At 42.0% G+C, this 25,863-nt stretch overlaps 1 protein-coding gene and 1 non-coding gene across 3 annotated transcripts; one reads left to right on the top strand and one right to left on the bottom strand.

Moving 5' to 3' along the window:
* Positions 1 to 5,610: 5,610 nt before the first annotated feature.
* On the top strand, positions 5,611 to 12,607 carry hal (histidine ammonia-lyase). 2 transcript variants are annotated; one of them, XM_085412574.1, is made up of 20 exons: positions 5,611 to 5,905; positions 6,103 to 6,163; positions 6,376 to 6,403; positions 6,485 to 6,559; positions 6,651 to 6,723; positions 6,838 to 6,904; positions 7,021 to 7,058; positions 7,156 to 7,281; positions 7,410 to 7,549; positions 7,723 to 7,770; positions 8,125 to 8,272; positions 8,391 to 8,486; positions 8,758 to 8,816; positions 9,026 to 9,106; positions 9,261 to 9,326; positions 9,408 to 9,573; positions 9,808 to 9,942; positions 11,622 to 11,730; positions 11,849 to 11,918; positions 11,994 to 12,607. In XM_085412574.1, exons 1-20 carry the CDS (start codon positions 5,659 to 5,661, stop codon positions 12,123 to 12,125), a joined length of 1,965 nt encoding a protein of 654 aa, XP_085268700.1. In that variant the 5' UTR covers positions 5,611 to 5,658; the 3' UTR covers positions 12,126 to 12,607. The 2 variants fall into 2 exon arrangements, with proteins under 2 accessions (XP_085268700.1, XP_085268701.1); XM_085412575.1 differs by lacking the exons at positions 11,622 to 11,730; positions 11,849 to 11,918; positions 11,994 to 12,607 and adding an exon at positions 10,013 to 11,614.
* Positions 12,608 to 14,816: 2,209 nt separating this feature from the next.
* On the bottom strand, positions 14,817 to 14,903 carry trnay-gua (transfer RNA tyrosine (anticodon GUA)). Its single transcript is given in 2 exon segments — positions 14,817 to 14,852; positions 14,867 to 14,903. It is a non-coding gene; the product is annotated as a tRNA-Tyr (tRNA).
* Between the last annotated feature and the right edge of the window lie 10,960 nt (positions 14,904 to 25,863).

The following is a 25,863-nucleotide window of genomic DNA, read 5'->3' as shown; positions in this document are numbered from 1 at the left end:
ACTCCTTAGAATGTGGGAAGGTGTGATTTTGTTAAGGCCTAACATTATCTTAAAATGATGAGGTTGTTTAACCTGAGAGTGGAGTGTCGTATGTCTACTCTGCTGACTGTCCTCGGCCTTTGGCGCACTATGTCTCCAGCCACAGACATAAAACACAATTAGGCAGAATGGTGATGTCCATCTCAACCACTGGATTCAAGATGGTGTAGCAACATGGCAGTTTACAAGCCGTCCATGCTCCTGTGGATTTTTAGTGGATTAATTCTAAGTTTAAGATCCCTTTGTTGGAAGATGCAATTACCCATTAATCATGCAATTACCCACTAATCAGTGTATATCTACAACTACAATATTCTTTTTCCTATTAAATAAAAAAAAAAAGACTGTCCTTTGTACCTTTAAACCAATTACACTGCACTGATTAAATCTGACTGTGCAATAAATGTTTGTTGGTAATAATGTTTTCCTAAAAGCCTGGATGGTTGTTTATTTGTGTTTGCTTTGTGATGAAAGACAGAAAAAAAATCTGACTGATGTACTGATGTGGCTCCTGTAATCATTTTTAAGTACTTTTACAGGGCTCCTGAGGTTTATCATTGCATGTAGTTGATCCTTGCAAACTTATAGCAACTTTCGGAGCTACTGGATATTGATGGTGTTGCATCAGTTTGAAATTAAATACATTAAGTTAAAATGATTTTGACCTCTCGACATATTGAGCTGCTGCCACTTGAAGCTTGGCCTTGTAGATAAGTGGCCTTTTTGACTCCCATAGAAAAAAAGGAGAAATAATTGTTGGTCTAATAACTGTTGAAAAAGTAAAGCAGAGGTTACAGCCTGCATTAGAGTGTCCGTTTTTGCAAGAACTGAATCCAATTACATTAAATTGTGAGGTTTTGTTGTAATGTGAAAGAACTTGTCAAGATATAGCTGGCATTTTATTCAGTAGCTGATTAGCTGTCTGGCTGCTATGGCACTGAACACCTCTTTTAATATCTAACAAGTGAAGGCAGCAGGGTACAAAGGTTCTGCTTTAATTCCTTTAATCTGTGACTGCGCTCTAAGAACTGAGCATGTCATAAAATGAAGCAGCTAAAAACTTGATCTCAGTGTTAAACCATCACTGATTGCACTATTACACTTTAAGTTTTAAAAAAAAGTCTACCTCTCCACTATGGGGCGCCGTTTGTAAAGTGAAACATGCTGAAATTAACGGCAACATTTTTCCACATTTAGCTCAAAACCTTACAAAAACATGTTTGTTCGAGTCATTTTTTTTTACAACATTTAGTAAAATATTTGTAACTTTTCATATTTAAAACACAATTTTAAATGTTAAATCTAAATGTTAAATCTAAATATTAAATTTAAATCTAAATCCAAATGTTAAATCTAAATGTTAAATGTTAAATCTAAATATTATATTTAACTCTAAATGGTAAATGTTAAATCTAAGTATTATATTTAAATCTAAATCCAAATGTTAAATCTAAATGTTAAATGTTAAATCTAAATGTTAAATCTAAATATTAAATTTAAATCTAAATCCAAATGTTAAATCTAAATGTTAAATGTTAAATCTAAATGTTAAATCTAAATATTAAATTTAAATCTAAATCCAAATGTTAAATCTAAATGTTAAATGTTAAATCTAAATATTATATTTAACTCTAAATGGTAAATGTTAAATCTAAATATTATATTTAAATCTAAATCTAAATGTTAAATCTAAATATTATATTCTACATGTTAAATTTAAATGTTACAGAGAACTGAATATTTAGCTAACATGCAAATTTAATGTACGGCTCAACGGAAATACAAAAAATAAAAGCTTTATGAAAACCTTCGGTGCAAAAGTGTGCCGGTAGTGGTCAGATTGTATCTGCTCTCCCCTGATGGTCACTTCTCACCGCCATGAGCTGCTTCACTTCTTGTCTACCAGCACGTCCAGCGATTTAGCGGAAAACATCGGAAGATCCCTTTTGTCGGCCATCCAAAGGTTCAGCAGTAGTGGACTCTCGGCAGCTGCTGGCTCCACTTCACAATCGCTGCAGCACATGTCCAGCCAAATCACTGGACATGCTGGTAGGAAAGAAATGAAGCAGCTCATGGCGGTGAGAAGTGACCATCATGGGAGAGCAGACACAATCTGACCACTACCGGCACACTTTTGCACCGGAGTATGTCTGTGAAGGTTCTCAGTCATCCAGGTCATCGTAGTCTAAGGAGCTTGGAAAGAAAAGCGTCTGGACTTCTTTGAGTTGCTTGAAGACGTTTCACCTCTCATCCGAGAAGCTTCTTCAGTTCTAAGGTCAAATGGTGGAGAGTCCCAGATTTAAACCCAGTGGGAGTTTCCCCCCAAAGAGGGACAAAGGACCCCCTAATGATCCTCTACTTAATCACATGAGCCAAGGTGTGAAAGCGGGTGTGGGTCACAATCAGCCAGGGTTTCGGGTGAGCTCATTGTGAAACCTGGCCCCACCCTATCATGTGATTTCCTGAGGTCAGGTGGCCCAGGGTGTGAGTGGGCGTTAAGGTGTCTGGGAAGGGATCGCAAAACTGGATTATAGATGGCAGACAGCTGGTGTCGTAAACCACCGCCTCTGTTCAAAGATGGTCGCTCACAGTGGACATAGATGGCTTCTTTCACTCCTCTTTCAAACCATCTGTCCTCTCTGTCCAAAATGTGAACGTTGGCATCCTTGAAAGAGTGACCATTGTCCTTTAGATGCAGATGAACTGCTGAGTCTTGTCCTGTGGAGGTGGCTCTTCTGTGTTGTGCCATGCGCTTGTGAAATGGCTGTTTGGTCTCTCCAATGTAGAGGTCTGGGCATTCCTTGCTGCACTGTACAGCATACACCACATTGTTAACTTTGTGTTTAGGAGTTTTGTCTTTCAGGTGAACCAGTTTCTGTCTGAGCGTGTTGCTGGGTCTGAAGTACACCGGGATGCCGTGCTTGGAGAAAACTCTCCTGAGTTTCTCTGATACACCGGCTACATAAGGGATGACAATGTTGTTGCGTCTGTCTTTCTTATCCTCCCTCGCTGGTGTCTGATCTTCTTTTCTTTGCCTCTTTGCTGACTTTAAGAACGCCCAATTAGGATAACCAGTTTTCCAGTGCTTCCTTTACATGTGTGTGTTCCTTCTTTTTCCCTTCAGGCTTAGAGGGAACATGTTCTGCCCGGTTGTGTAGGGTCCTAATTACTCCAAGTTTGTGTTCCAGAGGGTGAAGGGAGTCAAACAGGAGGTACTGGTCCGTGTGTGTGGGCTTCCGATAAACTTCAATGTTGAGGTTGCCATTCTCTTCAATGTGCACAGCGCAGTCCAGGAAAGGCAAACAGTCGTGCTTTGTGTCTTCCCTAGTGAACTTGATGTTTTTATCCACAGCGTTAATGTGCGCGGTGAAGGATTCCACTTCTTGTCTTTTGATTTTGACCCATGTGTCGTCTACATATCTGTACCAGTGGCTGGGTACTCTCCCTTTAAAAGAGCCAAGAGCCTTCCTTTCCACTTCCTCCATGTAAAGGTTGGCTACAATAGGTGACAAGGGGGAACCCATGGCACAGCCATGTTTTTGTCTGTAGAAACCCTCGTTGTATTTGAAATATGTAGTGGTGAGGCAGAGCTCTAACAGTGTGCAAATCTGATCGGGTGTGAAGTTGGTCCTGTCCTCCAAGGAGCTGTCTTCTTGTAGTCGTTTTCTGACAGTCTCCACTGCCTCCGTGGTGGGTATGCAAGTGAAGAGGGAGACTACATCAAAGGACACCATGGTTTCATCTGGGTCCAGGGTAGGTTTCTGGACCTTGTCGGTGAAGTCGGTGTTCTTGATGTGATGTGGGGTGTTCCCCACGAGAGGTGCTAGGACGGTAGCAAGGTGTTTCGAGATGTTGTAAGTGGCTGAGTTTATGCTACTGACAATGGGTCTGAGTGGATCTTAGGAAGTCCGTAAATGCAGGGTATGGCATCCCCTGGGTAAAGGTGGTGATATGTAAGGCGGTCAATGATTTTGTCTCTTTCAAGGTCTTGAAGGCAAGCTATAACTTTCTTTTTGTAGCTGCTTGTGGGGTCTCGCTTTAAGGCTTCGTAGGTATTGTTGTCACTGAGGAGAGTAGTGATCTTTGTGTGGTAATCCGTTGTGTTTAGGACCACGGTGCACCTTCCCTTATCAGCTGGTAATATAGTGATGTTGTGGTCTTTGCTCAGGGATTCATCTGCATCTAAAGGACAAAGGTCACTCTTTCGAAGATGCCAACGTTCACATTTTGAACAGAGAGGACAGATGGTTTGAAAGAGGAGTGAAAGAAGCCATTTACGTCCACTGTGCGCGACCATCTCTGAACAGAGGGAGTGGTTTACGACGCCAGCTGTCTGCCATCTACAATCCAGTTTTGAGATCCCTTCCCAGACGCCTTAACGGCCACTCACATCCTGGGCCACCTGACTTCAGGAAATCACATGATAGGGTGGGGCCAGGTTTCACAATGAGCTCACCCGAAATCCTGGCTGATTGTGACCCACACCCGCTTTCACACCTTGGCTCATGTGATTAGGTAGAGGATCATCAGGGGGTCATTTGTCCCTCTTTGGGGGGAAACTCCCACTGGGTTTATATCTGGGACTCTCCACCATTTGACCCTTAGAACTGAAGAAGCTTCTCAGATGAGAGGTGAAACGTCTTCAAGTAAGAAGTCCAGACGCTTTTCTTTCCAAGCTCCTTACACAATTTTGCACCGGAGGTTTTCGTAAAGCTTATATTTTGGTATTTCTGTTGACCCGTACAATAGATTTGCATGTTATGGTAAATGGTAAATGGCCTGTATTTGTATAGCGCTTTACTAGTCCCTAAGGACCCCAAAGCGCTTTACACAACCTGCCATCCACCCATTCACACACTGGTGATGGCAAGCTACATTGTAGCCACAGCCACCCTGGGGCGCACTGACAGAGGCGAGGCTGCCGGACACTGGCGCCACCGGGCCCTCTGACCACCACCAGTAGGCAACGGGTGAAGTGTCTTGCCCAAGGACACAACGACCGAGACTGTCCAAGCCGGGGCTCGAACCGGCAACCTTCCGATTACAAGGCGAACTCCCAACTCTTGAGCTAAATATTTACTTTCCTGTAACATTTAGATTGAACATTTAACGTTTAAATTTAACATTTAGATTTAAATATAATATTTAGATTTAACATTTAGATTTAAATTTAATATTTAGATTTAACATTTAAAATTGTGTTTTAAATATGAAAAGTTACAAATATTTTACTAAATGTTGTAAAAAAAATGACTCGAAAAAACATGTTTTTGTAAGGTTTTGAGCTAAATGTGGAAAAATGTTGATGTTAATTTCAGCATGTTTCACTTTACAAACGGTGCCCCATACTCCTCTGGTGACCTCTAATCTAATTCACTGTGTTTAGCCTCTATAGACACTTGAGCACTTTCAAACATCACGTGAACGCATCGATTGGATTGGAAGCACTTGTGAGACTGAGACCGGTCCGTGTGGGTCAATGATCTCTAGAGGTGTGATGCTGGGGAGGCGTGGCTCCCCCAGCTGCGTGTTATTGGTGGCCGAACTGTAAACGGCCCAGAGTGGTACCTCAGAGAGCGGCGCGCAGGACTCACTGCAGCCAAGTCCCGCTGATGCGCGATGCCTCGTTTTACTGTACACATTCGAGATGAGTGGCTGGCAGTGCCCTGCCGGGACACTTCCAAAACCATCCAGTGGCTCGGACAGGAAGCGCTTAAACGTTACATAAAGAACAAACCGGACAACGGCGGCATCACGGCTGTGAAAGACACTCGTTTTGTTGTGCGCAGGTGCCAGGGTTTGGGTCTGCTGGACGCGGATGACACCATCGAAGATGTACTGGAGGATAACGACTTTGTCGAGCTTGGTAATAACTTTCTACACGAAGAATGCATATATTAAAAATGTGTGCAACACATTTAAAAGACGGTGACGATGGTTTACCTTTAACTCTGCTTCAGTGATGCGTAATTGTGTATAATAAGTAATTTACTTTAAATATAACTACTGTGTGAACCAAGGGGGGAATGCACACATTGTGATTTATTTTCCTGTGCATTTCAGCTATTGAAGGAGATACCATGTCTCCTGACTTTATTCCGTGTGAACCGGGAGTTTCTCATCTGTATCCTTAAACTTGTTGGATATTTGTGCCATAGCAGCTGTAGTAGGTGCTGTAGTGTGCACTAAAAACGATTCAATCTTTTTTTAATGCCATTTTTTCTTCACATACTGTTTTAATTTCGGGTTAAAATTGTCCTTGTGGGAAATTATAATTAATCTGAGAGTGACACTACATTTTGCCAAATGTTATCCTTAATTAAGTTTGTCAACTAGCACGGCAGCATACAAAGAGCCTGAAGAGGTAAGTGTATTTTCCGATAAAATTGAAAACATATTCATATCATATTAACTAACTCCGTGAAACGTGAAACTCTCTGTCCAGTATATTTCTTTAGATGGCAACAGCCTGACGTCAACAGATCTCATCAACTTAGGCAGAGGACTCTACAAGATAAAGGTAATGATCAACAAACCTCTTTTGTTGTCCGTAACTGCTCCGTTGTAATCTTTTACTTGATCCAATGTCTTCCTTTATCATTGTTTTTTAGCTGACTCCTGAGGCAGAAAGAAAGGTTGTGCAATCCAGAGAGCTTTTGGACACCATTGTCAAAGAAAACAAAGGTTAAAATACAGTGATTCAGTGCAAATGAGCTTAATTTAAACTGGCTAAATTACAGTATCTGGAAAAATAGGAGACTTTGTGTGTTCAGTTCCCTATGTGTGTTCTCCCTGCAGTTGTCTATGGGATCACAACGGGTTTTGGCAAATTTGCCCGAACTGTCATTCCTGTCAGCAAACTCAAGTAGAGTTTTTAAATTGTCCTTAAATACATTTTACGATCTATTTCTGGTCTTTGTAATCACCCACACAGAGCCCTTTTTGTTTGTTGACTGATGCCATGCACTTTTCGTTCCACAGGGAGCTCCAGGAAAACTTGGTGCGCTCACACTCAGCAGGTGATGACACTCTTTGTGACGCAGATATGTTGATTTTAATGTTTTCAGGCCCTCTGTACGTCAATCATCTTAATCAGAGTTATGCTGTGACGCATAGGTGTGGGGAACCCGTTAAGCCCAGAGAGGACCCGCATGTTGCTCGCTTTGAGGATCAATGTTTTGGCCAAAGGGCACAGTGGTGTTTCTCTTGAAACCCTCCAGGCCATGATCCAGGCCTTTAACGGTAAGCTTCAAACCAGTTAGCTGATGTGAGATATCAGCTTCAGTAAACTGTGGATAACTTTATTTAAGGACAGGGGTAGGACAGCTGTCATAGGACTTACTTTTGTCTCCATAACTTTGTCCCCTCAGCCTCCTGCCTCTCCTTTGTCCCTGAAAAGGGAACAGTAGGTGCTAGTGGTGACCTGGCACCCCTCTCTCACCTGGCCCTCGGACTCATGGGAGAGGGAAAAATGTGGTCTCCCACGAGCGGGTGGGCTGATGCCAAATACGTAAGCTCAGAGTGACTTTTCAGGAGTTGTAAAACAAGAGGGCAACTACTATCGTAGGAAAACGTGTCTCTTGTTTACAAGAGTGAAAGGTTTCAGGGTGCAAATGGAAACATTGTTTGCTTTCTGATGACCCTGGACTTTTTACATGTTTTTCATCTTTCATTCCTGACCAGGTCCTGGAGGCACATGGACTAAAGCCAATATCACTAAAACCTAAAGAGGTAATGTTCAAAAAAAAAGAAAAGCTCATCTATTTGATTTGTCTGCACTGTTGTGATTTGACCCAGAGTTCACTGATAACAGATTTTGAAGTATAAACTGCATTTGCATCATAAATATACAATAAAATACATATTAGGCCAAATATATGGAATTAAAATAATTTTAGCAAAATAAAAGGTAATATGAGGGTTAACTTGTAAAAATAATGACACTGTAAAAAAATCCTTAAAAAAATTATCTTTGCAAAATCCCTGCGTTTTGTTTATATTTACATTTTACACACCTACTCAAATTTTTTCTTCTTTTGCAATTGGGGTTGTACACCCATCTCAATCTCTGGGATTCCCTAACAGGGTCTGGCTCTGATCAATGGGACACAGATGATTACCTCTCTAGGGGCAGAGGCCGTGGAGCGAGCCCAGGCGATTGCCCAGCAGGCAGATATTATTGCTGCTCTCACCCTGGAGGTGCTAAAGGGAACCACCAAGGCCTTTGACAGTGGTGCGCAGAAGCTATAAACCCGAAGAAAACCAGAAACTAGATGAAATTATTTACCTCCAATTGTATAACTGCACTACATGTCATCCATCCTTATTCAATTTCTGGTCTCTTCCCACAGACATCCATGCACTGCGGCCACATCCGGGGCAAATAGAGGTGGCTCAACGCTTCCGCTCACTGTTGGACTCTGATCACCACCCATCCCAGATTGCAGGTTTGATGAACATCAAATAGTATTCATGTAAAGTTCTGATCACTGCATTTTACATTTGTGTGCCTTCCTCCTCCCGAAAACTTGTTTGCATATTAGAAATGCTCTTACCACTGGCAGTGGTTTCAGAGTTGCACCACCTCAAGATGAGATGCATGAGTTACTGGGGGTGCATTTGCCAACGGGCATTAATGGAGTATAGCCTTCTAATATCATGCAGCCTTAAATATGCTGTGTTTAATGAGTGTCATATTGTTCTGGTGTGTTCTTACAGAGAGCCACAGGTTCTGTGACAGAGTCCAGGATGCCTACACCATGCGGTGCTGTCCTCAGGTAACCCCAAGTTTATTTATAAATCCCCAAATCACAGGTTTCTCCCACAGCGTTTTAAAGCTTCTGCAGCTTCTAGATGGGAAAGGGAAAACTTCTCACATGATAGATAGTGGGTCTACCACATAGAAAGCAGATATGGAGCTGCAGCAAAACTATGTTTGAGCATCGTACATCTCTTTCTGAGTGTTGTGTCCTCTCTCTGCTCGCAGGTTCATGGAATTGCCAATGACACAATTGCATTTGTCCAGAATATCATCAACACAGAAATCAACAGTGCCACTGACAACCCTGTATCCTTTTCTGTCTTTCAAACTAGAGGAAAAGACTGATCTATGAAATTTAGCCAGTTTGGTCTCAAGTCTGATAACTGAAGTTGGATCTGCCACAAACTGCACACAGGATTTTACTGGAAATCAGTTAATTTTGTCTTAACGGTCTCACCAGATGGTATTTGCAGAAAGAGGTGAGACCATTTCAGGTGGGAATTTCCATGGGGAATACCCAGCTAAGGTATGTAGTAATAAGATAGTTTGTTTCGGTTCGCTTTAGATTTGATTCTTCTTTCTTAAACAACTGTTTTCTTTCTCATAGGCTCTGGATTTTTTAGCCATTGCAGTCCACGAGCTGGCTTCAATCAGCGAAAGGAGGATCGAGAGGTTGTGTAACCCCTCTCTGAGTGAGCTGCCTGCCTTCCTCGTCAACGAGGGTGGACTCAACTCAGGCTTCATGATTGCCCACTGCACTGCAGCCGCCTTAGGTTTGTGTGAAAAACATGAAGTAACATATAATCTCCTACTAAATTATTCCAATTTCAATGAGATTATGATAACATTATTTACTAAACAGGCTTTGATATTGAATATTACACTTCAGAGTGCATTTTTTAATAAAAGATCTAATGTTATAAATTTGTAGGGTTTTTTTTTTTTCTTCTTACCCAATATTTGAGCAGGAGCACTGACATTAATCTCAACTCTTTCACGCTGTTCAGTTTCAGAAAACAAAGTTTTGTGTCACCCATCATCTGTGGACTCTTTGTCTACTAGTGCTGCCACGGAGGACCACGTGTCTATGGGAGGATGGGCTGCTAGGAAGGCCCTGAGGGTAATAGAGCATGTGGAGCAAGGTAAGGTATAGCATTGTTAAATTATGTACACCTCACAAGTACTGGGTTGGCTTAATTCTTTGTGCCACAGATTCATCAAGGAGCTGGAAACATTCCTCATACTATCATGACAGGCGCTGCCGGTTTGTCTCCACATCCATCACGTAAATCTCCTGCTCCATCACATCCCAAATGTGCTCTGTTGGATTTAAATCTGGTGACTGTGAAGCAAATTCACTGTCATGTCTAAGAAGCCACTTTGAGATTATCTGAGCTTTGTGTCTATCTTCTGATGTAAGAAGCATTTAAAAGATGAACAATATGTAAGATTTGGTGTTTAAACAATGCTCAGTTGGTATGAAATGGTTCAAAGTGCACCAAAAAACGTTCCCTGCACCACTCCATCACCACAACCCTGAGCTGTTGATAAAAGGCAGGATGGATCCACGGTTTCATGTTGTTTATGCCAAAATCTGACCCTACCAGTCATAAGGATCTAACTTTTGCAGTAGAAATCAAGACTCATCAGACCAGGCAACATTTTTCCAGTTTTATGTGGTCCAATTTTTTTTTCCTTGTGAAAACTGTACCCTTAGTTTCCTGTTGTTAGCTGACATAGATGGCACCTGAGTGGTCTTCTGTTAATGTAGGCCATCTGCTTTAAAGTGTGATTTGTTGTGTTTCTAATGAGTAGCAACAGTATTTGAGTTACAGTTTCCTTCATATCAGCTCAAAGCAGTCTGGTCACTCTACTGTGATCTTTGGCATTAAGAAGGCATTTTCACCCAGAGAACTGCCACTCACTGGATATTTTTTGGAAAATTCTTTTTAAACCCTAGAGATGATTATTTGGGAAAATCCCCAGTAGATTAGCGGTTTCTGAAATACTTGGGACAGTCCATCTGGTGCCAACAACCATGCCACGTTCACTTAAATCATCTTTCTTCCACATTCAGATGCTCAGTTTGAACTTCAGTTGGCTGTCTTGATCATCTCTCATGCCTAAATGCACTGAGTTGCTAACATGTGACTGGGTGATTAGACATTTGTGCTAACGAGCAACTGAGCAGGTGTTCCTAACAACGTGATTCTGTGATTATGTATAATAATTAATAGATTTATGGTGGGGAGTCCTAAAATTCCAATAAAACTCTATACAGACAACAAATAAGTGAGTAAAATGATTAATCTGTTCCATAGTTCTGCTGCATTACCACTATCAGATTTACAAATAACCAACTGTTTTTACTGTAACTCTTTGAAAACAACAAGCGTCCCTGAATCAAAGAGACTAACCGGTCAGTTTCCGCTGCTTCTGTTGCAAAAAGTGCAAAGGTCGCTGCTGAAAACCATGCCAGTGTACACCGACAAGACAAAACCGCAGGTTACTGGGCGGATACAGAGGTTAACCTTAAACCAACAGGTTTTAAAAAACAGATAAATGATTAAACTATCATCAAATATAATTTATCTCTGTGCTTAAAATTATTTTCTCCGTCTTTTGAAAAAAGTTTGAGGAAAAAAATCCACAGTTCTTGTAAGTCATGGAATAAACTAAAGGCTCAAACAGCAGTAAAAACCCATAGATGGCTTTCAATTGGCTGTGATCTATGTTATTTAATGTTTTCAATATTTATCACTAAAATGAGAGATATATTTTTGGGATTTGGCCAAACTGAATTGATACTTCCTGTTACCAGTCCTTGCTATAGAGCTGCTGGCCGCATGTCAGGGCATCGAGTTCCTCCGCCCACTCCGTACCACCACTCCACTGGAGAAGGTCTATGAACTTGTTCGCAGCGTGGTCAAGTAAGTCAAACAGATGCGGCCAAGGTACAAAATTTTGAGCCTGTTGAAACTATATACCTAATAGTTAATATTTACCCGTTGTTCCACTTTCTCCTTTTACTCTCCTGCTGTTAAACAGACCGTGGATTAAAGACAGATTCATGTCGCCTGATATCGAAGCGGTTCACCGCCTGCTACTTGATCAAAAGGCAAGTTCTAAAAAGTTGTTCAGTGCACGTGCTCCACGTGGCATGTCGTTAAATGTGCTTATATTTTCAACCCAGGTGTGGAATGTGGCCAAACCTTACATTGAGAAGTACCAGACAGAGTACATCCCCGAGTCCCGCCCCGTCTCTCCCACTGCCTTTTCCCTGGACTCTCCGGCCTCCCCCAGGAAGCGTGTTCGCCACGAATGAAAGCACACGCCAAACAAGTTTTAGGTTTTTTTTGGCAATTACTTCAGTCACAAAAAAACAAAGATCCTACACAGTGATCTTGGTCAACACCACAGTTAGTCAAAAGTGTGTGGCCATTATCTGAGACCAACTGGAGTAGAATGGGAGAAACGGATCCTTACGCTTCACTGTGACACTTCACTGATAAGAGCGGTGTGCAGGCTCTTTCTTTCTTGCATCTGAGTTTGTTGGATTTGTGAATTTTCTATTCCCATTAAAGAATTGTTAGAAAGTCACCCAAACCTCAGGAGATGTGATTTCAGGATGCTGTATTCTTATGTCCCTTGAAGACTAAATGTACACACTGACTTCTCTCACGAGCTTATGAACTGGCTATTCTACATACAGAATATTATGCAAGCAACTACTGACCCTGTGCACGAGAAAATGCTAACTTCCTGGTTTGAGACCGGATGTAGGGTTGTACATTTCCGGTAGCTTTACTTTGCTTACTTACTTTGCTTACTTTACTTTGTCCAAAACTCGAAAACGGAAAGATCGCATTAAGTTACAAAGAGCAGAAGGTGGGAACACTCACCGCTGTTGTGTCATAAAAAATCTAATGATCAATTTTGACGTTTAAAGAGTTTAGATCGATCAGTTGTTTACATCACTCAACACAAGCAGAACTGCATTACTGCAGCAGAAAACTCGTCCACATTCAGAAGCACATCTCTGTATAGTGACTGGTCTTATGATTTAAACAGGCAAATGTTCAGCATTCAAACTACAGGTGAAGAATAGTTAAACCAGATGTTTCCCCCGTTATGTCGAGATCAGCTAGTCAAGTACACACCTACACAGCATGTTAACAAACCGTGAAAAAAATGAATGATTGCTGGTAAAGGTTTCTACACATTAGCATTTACGAAGGGTATGTTGTGATTTACCTTCAAAATTACAGCGGTCCCTCACTATAACACGGTTCACCTTCTACCTCACTGTTTCGCAGATTTTTTAGTGCAAGTTTGCATGCTTTTTTACATCACAATGTGTCCTGCGTCCTGATCGCTGCACACGATCTCCTCCGTGACGTCTCTCCTGTACAGTACAGAATCGCTGCATCGATCGCTAGCAGTGTGACTCTGAAGTGCAGTACTGTATGTCCACGAAACGTTTTGCACCGTCAAAAAATAAAATTGGCTACTTGATTTCACCTATTGCTGGTTATTTTTTAGAACATAACACCCGCGATAAACGAGGGACAGCTGAGAAATATAACATTTGAATCCCTTTTCTCTTTTGCTCTGAGGCACAGGGAAAAAATATCGACAAGTTGATGAACATCATTTACAGATATATTGGGTAAATGCCCAAGACATCTATAGAAATGTAAATCGCCGCTTGATTCATTCATTTGCTTAACTTGTTTTGGACCGTAAACAGGTCGTGAATAGGACACCGGAAACAAAGCTCCCCACAGGAGTTTCCGCACCGGAAGTAGCATATGCTAACGTGCACATAGTCAATCGGGTTTACTGCACCTTACCCTGATGTACATTCCACTTGTTTATATCTAAACTTTTTTGTCCCTTTTTAAACGTGCCTAATTGACTCTTTATTGTCACATGATTTCTTCTTGTACAATTTTCAAGTCATAATTATCTTAGCACAACCTGTGATTTTGCTGATGTATTTTAAATCCTATTTAATTGTCATTAATATATTTCCAGCTTAACATAATTAAAGTTTTTAAGCGTTCCTATTCTCATCCATTTAGGTCATGTTGTGTGAATAATGTTCCTTATACTATTATCAGGGACAGAGAGGCAAATTTGTAGAAATATATCTCAAAAATCAATCAAACCTGACCGTTTTCAGTGAAGTAACACAAAATTAGTAAATGTGCCAGTGATTTCCAGCCTCTCATCAGCATACCCTGAGAATAACATGCTAATTAGTTTGGAGGTGCTACATTTGTCCTGTCTTTGTGTGTGTTGAACTTCAGCAAAGTTAGGTTGGCAGAAGCTTCCTTACCCAGTTAAACAGCACCTACCCGGCTGGACAGCTGCTCCACCACCTTGAGGTGCCAAAAGGAAGAGCCTGTGGAAAATAAAGCAGAAGGTCTGCAGTCAATAAACTCAAAGGTTGCACAAACAGCTCAACAAACAGCTCAGGACAAGATAGCAGCACAGGAGCAGAAATCTAACATGCACAGAGGCGGTTCAACGTTAGAAAAAATGCTATAGCTCTACAATTATAGATTCAGTTTAACATATATGCACTCATTCCATTCCTTACTTTACCAGCCAGAGTGAGGCAGAGCTGGGGCACATTTCAGTAAGAGGTGGGGTATGCCTTACCACAGGGGTGAGACAGATTAGCAGGACAAGAACTGAAAGAAGCTTACAGAATAATAGCATACTAACATTAATTGCATGGACGATTACAAAGGCATTCTCAGCAATCTCACCTTGCAGTTTTAAAGCATTAATGCTTTATTGCTTTTCCAGTGCGCCACCTCTCCACCAAGGTTCATTAAATTTGGCTTAGGAGTTTCACAGTAATCTTGCTGAACAACTGAACTGATCGCATTCCTCTGTCAATGAAAGATGAATGAGCACACGTTTAAATTAAACAGTACAAAAACGACTGGCCGTATGTCAAAACATTTACTGAGAAGTGTGTAAAAAAAAAACAAAAAAACATGTCTCCTTCGAGCCGGATTCGAACCAGCGACCTAAGGATTTCAGCTTTCGCCTCTACAGTCCTCCGCTCTACCAACTGAGCTATCGAAGGGACGGTGTCCATCATTCTCATTCCACAGTATTTAATAAAATGTACCATTCCCGGAATATTATATCATAGATTTCAAAAATGTATGAAATTTCATTCTCACAGCTGAGGTACAATCATTGATGAAAACGCGAACACACAACGACTGGTTTTAGATAAATAGCTAGCTAGCTACCACACTGCTTCCATTCAAAGTCTCTCGCAAAAAACTGAACTGTCCAGCTGTAGCTAATGTTTTAGGCGAAATAACTTAAAATAGTACCAAGTCAACAGCTCCTACATTACAGCAGAACTGTGACAACCGAAACAACAAAAACACTGAATAACGACTTTATTTTTTTGAGATATTTTTGCTAAACGGCGCTCTCTATTTGAAACAAAAGTGACAAACATTTAGCTAAAGATTGGGAAACGAAACGAACCTGCATGTAATCTTCCGCAGGTGAGAGCTCAAGCTAAATACAGTGGACAGTAGTTACATATATTGCACATATAGTGCTAATGGCCATTAGCACTGCTGAGGAGCGTCTCAGCAGGCAGGTATGCTTTAGCTTTTCTGCAATATCCTTTGCGGAAAAGCTAGAAAGATTTGAAAATCTTTCATTTGATTGGGAGTCATTTTTATGGCTAATAAAGTTTGTTTTGTTTTGTTTTTTTTAAGGAAAGAAAGAAAGAAACGTATTGATATATAGTAAAAAAAATTATATATGGTAAAAATCCAAACTGCTTATCTTTTTAAGCGCAAAACTTGAAAATTAAACATAAATTAATTTTTATTTTATTTATTTTATTTTAATTCTGAGACTTAGAGACATAGCTTTCTGCTTTGTTATGAAAAAACAAATTAAGTTGAGGATATCCAACATCAACCACTAGGTGGTAATATTTCACCATGTAAGGAAATTAAAAAAAATCTCCTTGAACTTCACATGTTATATGTTAACAAACATTTTCTTTCTTGTAAAAAAAAGAAAAAAGAAATTGTTGCATACAGTCAAAACGTGACTGGTTTCTATGATTCTATTCATAAATATTCATAAACACCATAAATCTATATCTCAGTTTTAGGACCAGGAAAAATTAACATTTTTAACACAACCAGCACATCCCACAGTGGGATATCTATGTGAGTGTTATTTTTCTAAACGTCCTAAATTTTCCATCTGACAAACACAACCCATATTTTTAAAAAAAGGATTTTAATTATAAACAGGGCTTGCTGTCGGGCTGCTCTCTGATGTATTCATTCTTGTCCTGACCTGTCTGACAGTGAGGCAATTCGTTACATTACATGTCTGTACTGTATGTACCACAGGGTCACGCTTGTGAGGCAGCAGACATTCTTCTCATAACACAGGCTCCAATCCCCAGATCTTCCCCAGCCTTTTCCCAGATTATCATCCAGTCTCAACTGGTCTCAACTGGGAGCGACAGATATCCAGCCAAAACCCTACGGCAGGTTTAAAGGGTGGGTCTTCATCAGGAACACGAGAAGTCGCATTCGCTAACAACTTTTTTAACCTGCACATTTCTTATCAGTGAACTTTGTTTAAAAGTAGTAAATAAACAAGAAGATATTAGTGGTGCAATTATATACAAATTATCAGCTGTTTCTAAAGTTTTAGCCTGAAATAACAGTGATGGACACCTGGCTAAGGTCATTAGTTTGCTGTCTGACATCCCATAATTCATAAATCATCACGTGGCTTTTTGAAAGCAGTGTGACCTCAGTCCTTCACATAGACTATATATAATGGAAAAAATGCCTTTGGTTGTGGACTGAAAGGGTATTGCTTTGCGTCTGTAATTAGCACAAAAGCATTCAATGTAAATGATCATATTATTGAATATTATGTTGCTATATTTGTAATAGCACACTGGCAAAGACAATACTGGGATCTGCTCCCCTGTGTCCCACCCATAATTTCCACTCTTAATTTCCACTCTTAATATGACACAGTTTTGGGAGGGAAGAAAAGATGGATGTAGCCTTCTGATCTGGAAAGTAAGGCAGGTGAGGAAGAGCCTTAAATGTGGGCAGTAGACATTGACTTCTCTAGTTGCAAAAGGGCTTTTTCAATTATATAGGACAAATGGTCTTAACCTCACTTGCACTGGGAACCGAGTAAATGCTCCTCTAATTGGTTTACTGTCTCAATCGCCGCAACTTAAATGTAACTTTTTACCCTATTACAGTAAAAAATGCCAATAAAGCAGAGTATGCTTTAGAGCCAGGTAGCTAATAACCAAGTGGTTTTCCTCAGAAAGATTCACCCCACATTTTTGATTCTAGGTTCAAAAAGTAGCAATAGCATTAAATGCTGAATGCAAAATAACTGATGTTGTGTTGTGCTGCTAATATAACATCAGCTCATTGCAAGGATCGACAAAGATGGCATGCTAACACAAAGCTAGCAAAGAACCCAGAGTAACGCTAAAGCTGAGTGTTCACCGACAGCAGTCCAGCAACCCGACCGTGATAGTCAACTGGTAACAAAGGAAGTAATGAACAATCGGGTTTTTAGCATTGTGACCTTAATTTGTACCTGCGCGTTTCTATAGCAGAGTTTAAGTGGAGGTGGCGACCGCTTCAAAGTCTCTTTGACCTGGTTTTCAGCTTTGCGTTCAAACTCTAAAAGAAGCATCGTATGTATTTGCCTGTTACAATAGGGATTTGTGTCATTATGTGGAACTTTAGCCTTAGTTTATATTGCTAACTGATGATGATGCATTTCAGGATGTTACAGAATAACAGAAAAGTTAAGTGATGAGTAGTTTAACAGTTTACTTCCTCTGGGGAGTAATAAAGGAATGTGTAATGCATTCCTTTTTTTGACTAAAGAGCCCAACATTGTTCACTGTCAAATGAGTGATTTCACAATGGCTACATCCATCTTTTATATACAGTTTTGGTGCTCCCCATGCCCCTACCTTTAGCCACAGCATTGGTGCCCTCTCTCTTACTTCACTTACTATGCACTCTCTTTGATATTAGTTTGCAATAAGTTAATGTAGAGTATAAGTGTTTGTACTGAAGATCACTGCAACCAGTGTCATATTCATATTATAAAAGGAAAAGTGAAAACAGATATTTTAGCAAAAAAAAAACAAAAAACCTGAACAACTTTTTCTGTCTTGCATAAACAATTTGAGACCTAAAAAAAGTCAATGAAATGTAAATACACAATTAGTTTTATACTAAAGCATGCAAGCACTGCTCATCAGCAGAATCAGTGAGCATGCACGTGATGGCAACAAACAATTTTGAGTGAAAGTTAAAATGAAGCTGCGCTTTATACTTGGTTGCTTCATACTGTTATTGTTCCCTTTGAAAACCTTTAAAATTTTGAATCATGAGACTGTGACAGGTCCGTTCACCCGAAACATCCCGCTTATACACCCAACTAATCACATCATCTGCAAAGTCTTTTCTCTCTAACGTTTCCTTCCTCGGCTATCTCGTTTCAACAAGACAAAACGAGGAACTCACACCTGCTACTTCTGCAAAGTTAAAGCGTTTTACAGCTTCCCTCCTGCTGTAGTTTCTTTTTTCCGTTTTTATTCTTACCACTGTTCATGTCATGGAGCGGATGACATGACATCAGTACACTTTATCTCTCTGTGGGACTCTTCCCCTCTCACAACACTTAAAATAAAAAATGGGACACGTCCGGCTGCTCGGCTTACATGAAGGTGAAAGTTCCACAGCTTCCCTATTTCTGTGTCCACTCTTGTCTTTACATCGAGCTTGCACTCAGCTATCTGCTAATTCTTTCCTAATGTGTCATAAGCTCATTGGTACACAATATAAATTCCTAGAAGTGTTTGAGCAGAAAATAATATGTGTTGGGCTGTTGCTATTGTTACTATATGATATGAATTACTAACAGCATTAAATTCCAAATGAGTTACATCACAAGAAGATTTGCATTTTAGAGCTGGCACTGCAGATTACACTGCCTGATGAAATGTGGGTGGGAGCGATGTTATGGCTAGGATCGAGCAGACAGATAGTAGTGATAAACGTCATAAAAATGCAACGGCAGGAAAAGCAGTGACAGCGGGTGTTCAGAGCCATCTGTTTAATGCTTACCCTGCAGGCAGGGCACCTTCTTTGCTTGCCTGGAGCATGTCTGGCTTTTTGTCTGGCTTTTACAGGAGAGTAGACAGATTACTTGCAAAGGTTGAGATGGTTCAGTGGGCTGAAGGTACTAGGTGACACGGAAGCACGGGAGGGGAGGGAACCATATCCTTTTACAGTCTGGAAATAAAGCTGGCCAGCAGCCCTGTGTCTGTCTTCTTATTGGGCCATAGATGACAGGATCACAGCAGCGCTGGCTGTTGGAGGTCCAGCGCCAGACTGCAGCAGGCAGGGAGGTAATTTGACATGGGAAGCATTATTTCATGTGTTACTGAACTTCCCCAGACTGGCCTTTTACATCTATAACTGCATTTATGTGCACCAAACAACAAATCAGACAGTTGTCTTTGCCTTTGACATGCACTTAAACATTGGTCATTTATGTATATATGCGAGAAATCAAATATAATTCCTGGTTAAGAAAAACTGTCACAGACTTGTAGCTATGAAGCAGCCAGCATAAAGACTGCCAGACGCTCTAAAGCTCCTTTAGTAACATGTTATATGTCACAAAAGTTCAAGTTGTGTTTTTTTTACAGAAGTTTTTGTGCACAGCTATTTCTTCAGTGGACTTCCCGGCATCTCAGAAGGTTGTGGGAGCAACCTTTGGGTGGAAAAGGACTCCTACACATGACCGCATGAAAAGCAGTCTGCCACACCAACAAGCTACGTAATTAATCATGTGCTTTGGGCAGCTTTTACTCAACATTTTTCTCTGACTGCTAACCAGATCAAATTTTGAAGATGGTGTTTGCCTTTTTGATCTAAAAAGCTCAATAAAGTGATTTCCCAACAATGTCAAAGTATCAAATATGACCGAGTGGAAGTTGTGTAACAAAGAAAAACAACAAACAGCTGGAGTTAAAGCGAGCAGAGGAATTCTCTTGCAACGTGCCTCGCTTTCATCCTGCCAGGGGAATACAGCGCAGACTGGCCAAGATTAGACATCCTTCCTGCAGCATTTTTCACGGTGACTCCTGGGATTTTAAGATCGAAAAACATGCAAGCAATGCGCAAAGAGGCTCAAGGTGCATCACCCTGTGCTCCAGTGGATCATGTGGAGAAACCTAAAATAAGCCGTGGTAAATCTAAAAACACACAGACATGAACTCTGTCCCCTTTAAAGACGCTGTCACTGTGACGAGAGTCACAGTATTCCAGGAATGTCCTGATCCATCGGGGCCGGGATGCCTTAGGGAAGAGACTGAGATTGCTCATAACCGCGCCACTTGCTCTCCTTTAACATATACATGCACATGTGTAAGAGGATGAGTCATACAATAGGCATTTATTTTATTTTATTTTACTGTGAGAAAACATTAGTCCTGACAGCATGTTCCTCCTTTCATCACTCATCACTATGTCTCTGGCATTTTTACTCTTATTTTCTTTTATCTATCTGCACTTTAAACCTTTTCCACAGTATCAAATGAGCTCGATAAATCTGCTCCCTGCTTGTCACATTTTTTTTCCCTTCTTCTTTGAAATGACTCTTTTGAATCTCGGGGTTAAGTAACAACAAAAGCTAAAGAAAAAAAAGGCATGCAACCGGATAATTATTTGGGTCAAGGGTTGCGTGACCCCCTCAGGTCTGGGGCTGTTGCCTGTCTGACAACTTCAGACAGATAAAGTGTGGTTAATGAGCTGCAGTTAGAAATAAGTGCTGATATGTAGCAGGAATGTAACACCTGTGTGGATTTTGAATGGAATTCTAAATCCTGCTTTAGGGAGGAAGGCACATTCATGAATGTTGTGTTGAGCGGATGATTCTTTATTTGTTTATTAGAAATAAAAAGAACCAAAAAATGGTTTCCGGCTACAAGTTTTGAGGAAAGCAGATACGAAAATTACTTTTCTTTGTATTGCATGAAAGGACAAAAGTCTAGTGATAAAGTGCAAACTGCAGAAACAATTGTGTTATACAGACACGACATGTTAAGGCAAAGCTAGCAAAGAACCCAGACTGACATTAAATTGAGTGTCTGCCAATACCAGCCCAGCATCCAGACCCTGATCTTCAATGGGTAACAAAGGAAGTGACGAACAATCAGACTTGCAGCACTGAAACCTCAGTTTCCATCTGTACGTGTTTCTACAGCAGAATCACAGTCGGCCACTTCAAAGTGTCTTTTTAGATTTATATTGTCACCTTCCAAACTCTAAAAAGAAGCATTATATATATGTGTGTATATATGTGTATATATATATACAGTGGGGCAAAAAAGTATTTAGTCAGCCACCGATTGTGCAAGTTCCCCCACCTAAAATGATGACAGAGGTCAGTAATTTGCACCAGAGGTACACTTCAACTGTGAGAGACAGAATGTGAAAAAAAAATCCATGAATCCACATGGTAGGATTTGTAAAGAATTTATTCGTAAATCAGGGTGGAAAATAAGTATTTGGTCAATAACAAAAATACAACTCAATACTTTGTAACATAACCTTTGTTGGCAATAACAGAGGTCAAACGTTTACTATAGGTCTTTACCAGGTTTGCACACACAGTAGCTGGTATTTTGGCCCATTCCTCCATGCAGATCTCCTCGAGAGCAGTGATGTTTTGGGGCTGTCGCCGAGCAACACGGACTTTCAACTCCCGCCACAGATTTTCTATGGGGTTGAGGTCTGGAGACTGGCTAGGCCACTCCAGGACTTTCAAATGCTTCTTACGGAGCCACTCCTTTGTTGCCCGGGCGGTGTGTTTTGGATCATTGTCATGTTGGAAGACCCAGCCTCGTTTCATCTTCAAAGTTCTCACTGATGGAAGGAGGTTTTGGCTCAAAATCTCACGATACATGGCCCCATTCATTCTGTCCTTAACACGGATCAGTCGTCCTGTCCCCTTGGCAGAAAAACAGCCCCATAGCATGATGTTTCCACCCCCATGCTTCACAGTAGGTATGGTGTTCTTGGGATGCAACTCAGTATTCTTCTTCCTCCAAACACGACGAGTTGAGTTTATACCAAAAAGTTCTATTTTGGTTTCATCTGACCACATGACATTCTCCCAATCCTCTGCTGTATCATCCATGTGCTCTCTGGCAAACTTCAGACGGGCCTGGACATGCACTGGCTTCAGCAGCGGAACACTTCTGGCACTGCGGGATTTGATTCCCTGCCGTTGTAGTGTGTTACTGATGGTGACCTTTGTTACTTTGGTCCCAGCTCTCTGCAGGTCATTCACCAGGTCCCCCCGTGTGGTTCTGGGATCTTTGCTCACCGTTCTCATGATCATTTTGACCCCACGGGATGAGATCTTGCGTGGAGCCCCAGATCGAGGGAGATTATCAGTGGTCTTGTATGTCTTCCATTTTCTGATGATTGCTCCCACAGTTGATTTTTTCACACCAAGCTGCTTGCCTATTGTAGATTCACTCTTCCCAGTCTGGTGCAGGTCTACAGTACTTTTCCTGGTGTCCTTCGAAAGCTCTTTGGTCTTGGCCATGGCGGAGTTTGGAGTCTGACTGTTTGAGGCTGTGGACAGGTGTCTTTTATACAGATGATGAGTTCAAACAGGTGCCATTCATACAGGTAATGAGTGGGGGACAGAAAAGCTTCTTACAGAAGACGTTACAGGTCTGTGAGAGCCAGAGATTTTCCTTGTTTGAGGTGACCAAATACTTATTTTCCACCCTAATTTACGAATAAATTCTTTACAAATCCTACCATGTGAATTCATGGATTTTTTTTTCACATTCTGTCTCTCACAGTTGAAGTGTACCTCTGGTGCAAATTACTGACCTCTGTCATCATTTTAAGTGGGGGAACTTGCACAATCGGTGGCTGACTAAATACTTTTTTGCCCCACTGTATATATAAAAAAACACCCAGCACGCCCCTGCGGGCGGTTTATCCTTCAAGCGCGGGTCCTCTACCAGAGGCCTGGGAGCTTGAGGGTCCTGCGCAGTATCTTAGCTGTTCCCAGGACTGCGCTCTTCTGGACAGAGATCTCCGATGTTGTTCCCGGGATCTGCTGGAGCCACTCGCCTAGCTTGGGAGTCACCGCACCTAGTGCTCCGATTACCACGGGGACCACCGTTACCTTCACCCTCCACATCCTCTCGAGCTCTTCTCTGAGCCCTTGGTATTTCTCCAGCTTCTCGTGTTCCTTCTTCCTGATATTGCTGTCATTCGGAACCGCTACATCGATCACTACGGCCGTCTTCTTCTGTTTGTCTACCACCACTATGTCCGGTTGGTTAGCCACCACCATTTTGTCCGTCTGTATCTGGAAGTCCCACAGGATCTTAGCTCGGTCATTCTCCACCACCCTTGGGGGCATCTCCCATTTTGACCTCGGGACTTCCAGGTTATACTCGGCACAGATGTTCCTGTACACTATGCCGGCCACTTGGTTATGGCGTTCCATGTATGCCTTGCCTGCTAGCATCTTGCACCCTGCTGTTATGTGCTGGATTGTCTCTGGGGCATCTTTACACAGCCTGCACCTGGGGTCTTGCCTGGTGTGATAGACCCCAGCCTCTATGGATCTTGTACTCAGAGCTTGTACTTGTGCTGCCATGATTAGTGCCTCTGTGCTGTCTTTCAGTCCAGCTTTGTCCAGCCACTGGTAGGATTTCTGGATATCAGCCACCTCCTCTATCTGCCGGTGGTACATACCGTGCAGGGGCCTGTCCTTCCATGATGGTTCCTCGTTTCCCTCCTCTTTCTTGGGTTTCTGCTGCCTGAGGTATTCACTGAGCACTCGGTCAGTTGGGGCCATCTTCCCAATGTATTCTTGGATGTTCGTTGTCTCATCCTGGACTGTGGTGCTGACACCCACCAGTCCCCGGCCCCCTTCCTTCCTCTTAGCGTACAGCCTCAGGGTGTTGGACTTGGGGTGAAACCCTCCATGCATGGTAAGGAGCTTTCTTGTCTTTATGTCAGTGGCTTCTATCTCCTCTGGCCAGCCTATTACCCCAGCAGGGTACCTGATCACGGGCAGGGCGTACGTGTTGATGGCCCGGATCTTGTTCTTACCATTCAGCTGACTCCTCAGGACTTGCCTGACCCTCTGCAGGTACTTGGTGGTTGCAGCTTTTCTAGCAGCCTCTTCATGGTTCCCATTCGCCTGCGGGATCCCCAGGTACTTGTAACTGTCCTCTATGTCTGCAATGTGTCCTTCTGGTAGTTCAATCCCCTCAGTTCTGACTACCTTCCCTCTCTTTGTTACCATCCGACTACACTTCTCCAGTCCGAACGACATTCCAATGTCATTGCTGTATAGCCTGGTAGTGTGGATCAGTGAATCGATGTCTCGTTCACTCTTGGCATACAGCTTGATGTCATCCATGTACAGGAGGTGGCTGACAACTGCTCCGTTCCGTAGTCGGTATCCGTAGCCAGTCTTGTTAATGATCTCACTGAGGGGGTTCAGGCCTATGCAGAACAGCAGTGGGGACAGAGCATCTCCTTGGTAGATCCCGCACTTGATGGTGACTTGTGCTATGGGCTTGGAGTTGGCCTCTAGTGTTGTACGCCACATCCCCATTGAGTTCCTGATGAAGGCTCTTAGGGTCCCATTGATCTTGTACAATTCTAGGCATTCCAGTATCCAGCTGTGGGGCATTGAGTCATAGGCCTTCTTGTAATCAATCCAGGCAGTGCACAGGTTGGTCAGTCTGGTCTTGCAGTCTCGGCTGACTGTTCTGTCTACCAGTAGCTGGTGTTTTGCGCCTCTGGTATTCTTGCCAATTCCTTTCTGTGTCCCGCTCATGTATTGACCCATGTGCCTGTTCATCTTAGCCGATATGATGCCTGACAGGAGCTTCCATGTAGTACTGAGGCAGGTTATTGGTCGGTATATATATATATATATATATATATATATATAAAAACACCCAGCACGCCCCTGCGGGCGGTTTATCCTTCAAGCTCGGGTCCTCTACCAGAGGCCTGGGAGCTTGAGGGTCCTGCGCAGTATCTTAGCTGTTCCCAGGACTGCGCTCTTCTGGACAGAGATCTCCGATGTTATTCCCGGGATCTGCTGGAGCCACTCGCCTAGCTTGGGAGTCACCGCACCTAGTGCTCCGATTACCACGGGGACCACCGTTACCTTCACCCTCCACATCCTCTCGAGCTCTTCTCTGAGCCCTTGGTATTTCTCCAGCTTCTCGTGTTCCTTCTTCCTGATATTGCTGTCATTCGGAACCGCTACATCGATCACTACGGCCGTCTTCTTCTGTTTGTCTACCACCACTATGTCCGGTTGGTTAGCCACCACCATTTTGTCCGTCTGTATCTGGAAGTCCCACAGGATCTTAGCTCGGTCATTCTCCACCACCCTTGGGGGCATCTCCCATTTTGACCTCGGGACTTCTAGGTTATACTCGGCACAGATGTTCCTGTACACTATGCCGGCCACTTGGTTATGGCGTTCCATGTATGCCTTGCCTGCTAGCATCTTGCACCCTGCTGTTATGTGCTGGATTGTCTCTGGGGCATCTTTACACAGCCTGCACCTGGGGTCTTGCCTGGTGTGATAGACCCCAGCCTCTATGGATCTTGTACTCAGAGCTTGTTCTTGTGCTGCCATGATTAGTGCCTCTGTGCTGTCTTTCAGTCCAGCTTTGTCCAGCCACTGGTAGGATTTCTGGATATCAGCCACCAGAAATATATATATATATATATATATATATATATATATATATATATATATATATATATATATATATATATATATATATATATATATATGTGTGTGTGTGTGTGTGTGTGTGTGTGTGTGTGTGTGTGTGTGTGTGTTTATATGTGCTCAGGACGATAGGGACTTTAACCTAAGTTTTATATTGTGAACTGATGAGGCATTTCAGGACATGA

The sequence above is a fragment of the Rhamphochromis longiceps genome, linkage group LG7, assembly GCF_057381845.1.
Source record: "Rhamphochromis longiceps isolate RC_006_pf linkage group LG7, R_longiceps_female_GT1.1, whole genome shotgun sequence".
NCBI classification, from domain to species: Eukaryota; Metazoa; Chordata; class Actinopteri; order Cichliformes; family Cichlidae; genus Rhamphochromis; species Rhamphochromis longiceps.
The sequence above is the reverse complement of the archived record's forward strand: the minus strand, read 5'-3'. Positions and strand labels throughout refer to the sequence as shown.

Bases quoted from the DNA above. Each gene is read 5' to 3' on its own strand.
- hal (XM_085412574.1), top strand. From the start codon at position 5,659: ATGCCTCGTTTTACTGTACACATTCGAGATGAGTGGCTGGCAGTGCCC. The intron at 9,943-11,621 runs GTAAGGTATAGC...TCCTGTTACCAG, and splicing joins AATAGAGCATGTGGAGCAAG to TCCTTGCTATAGAGCTGCTG. The intron at 11,919-11,993 runs GCAAGTTCTAAA...TTTTCAACCCAG, and splicing joins GCCTGCTACTTGATCAAAAG to GTGTGGAATGTGGCCAAACC.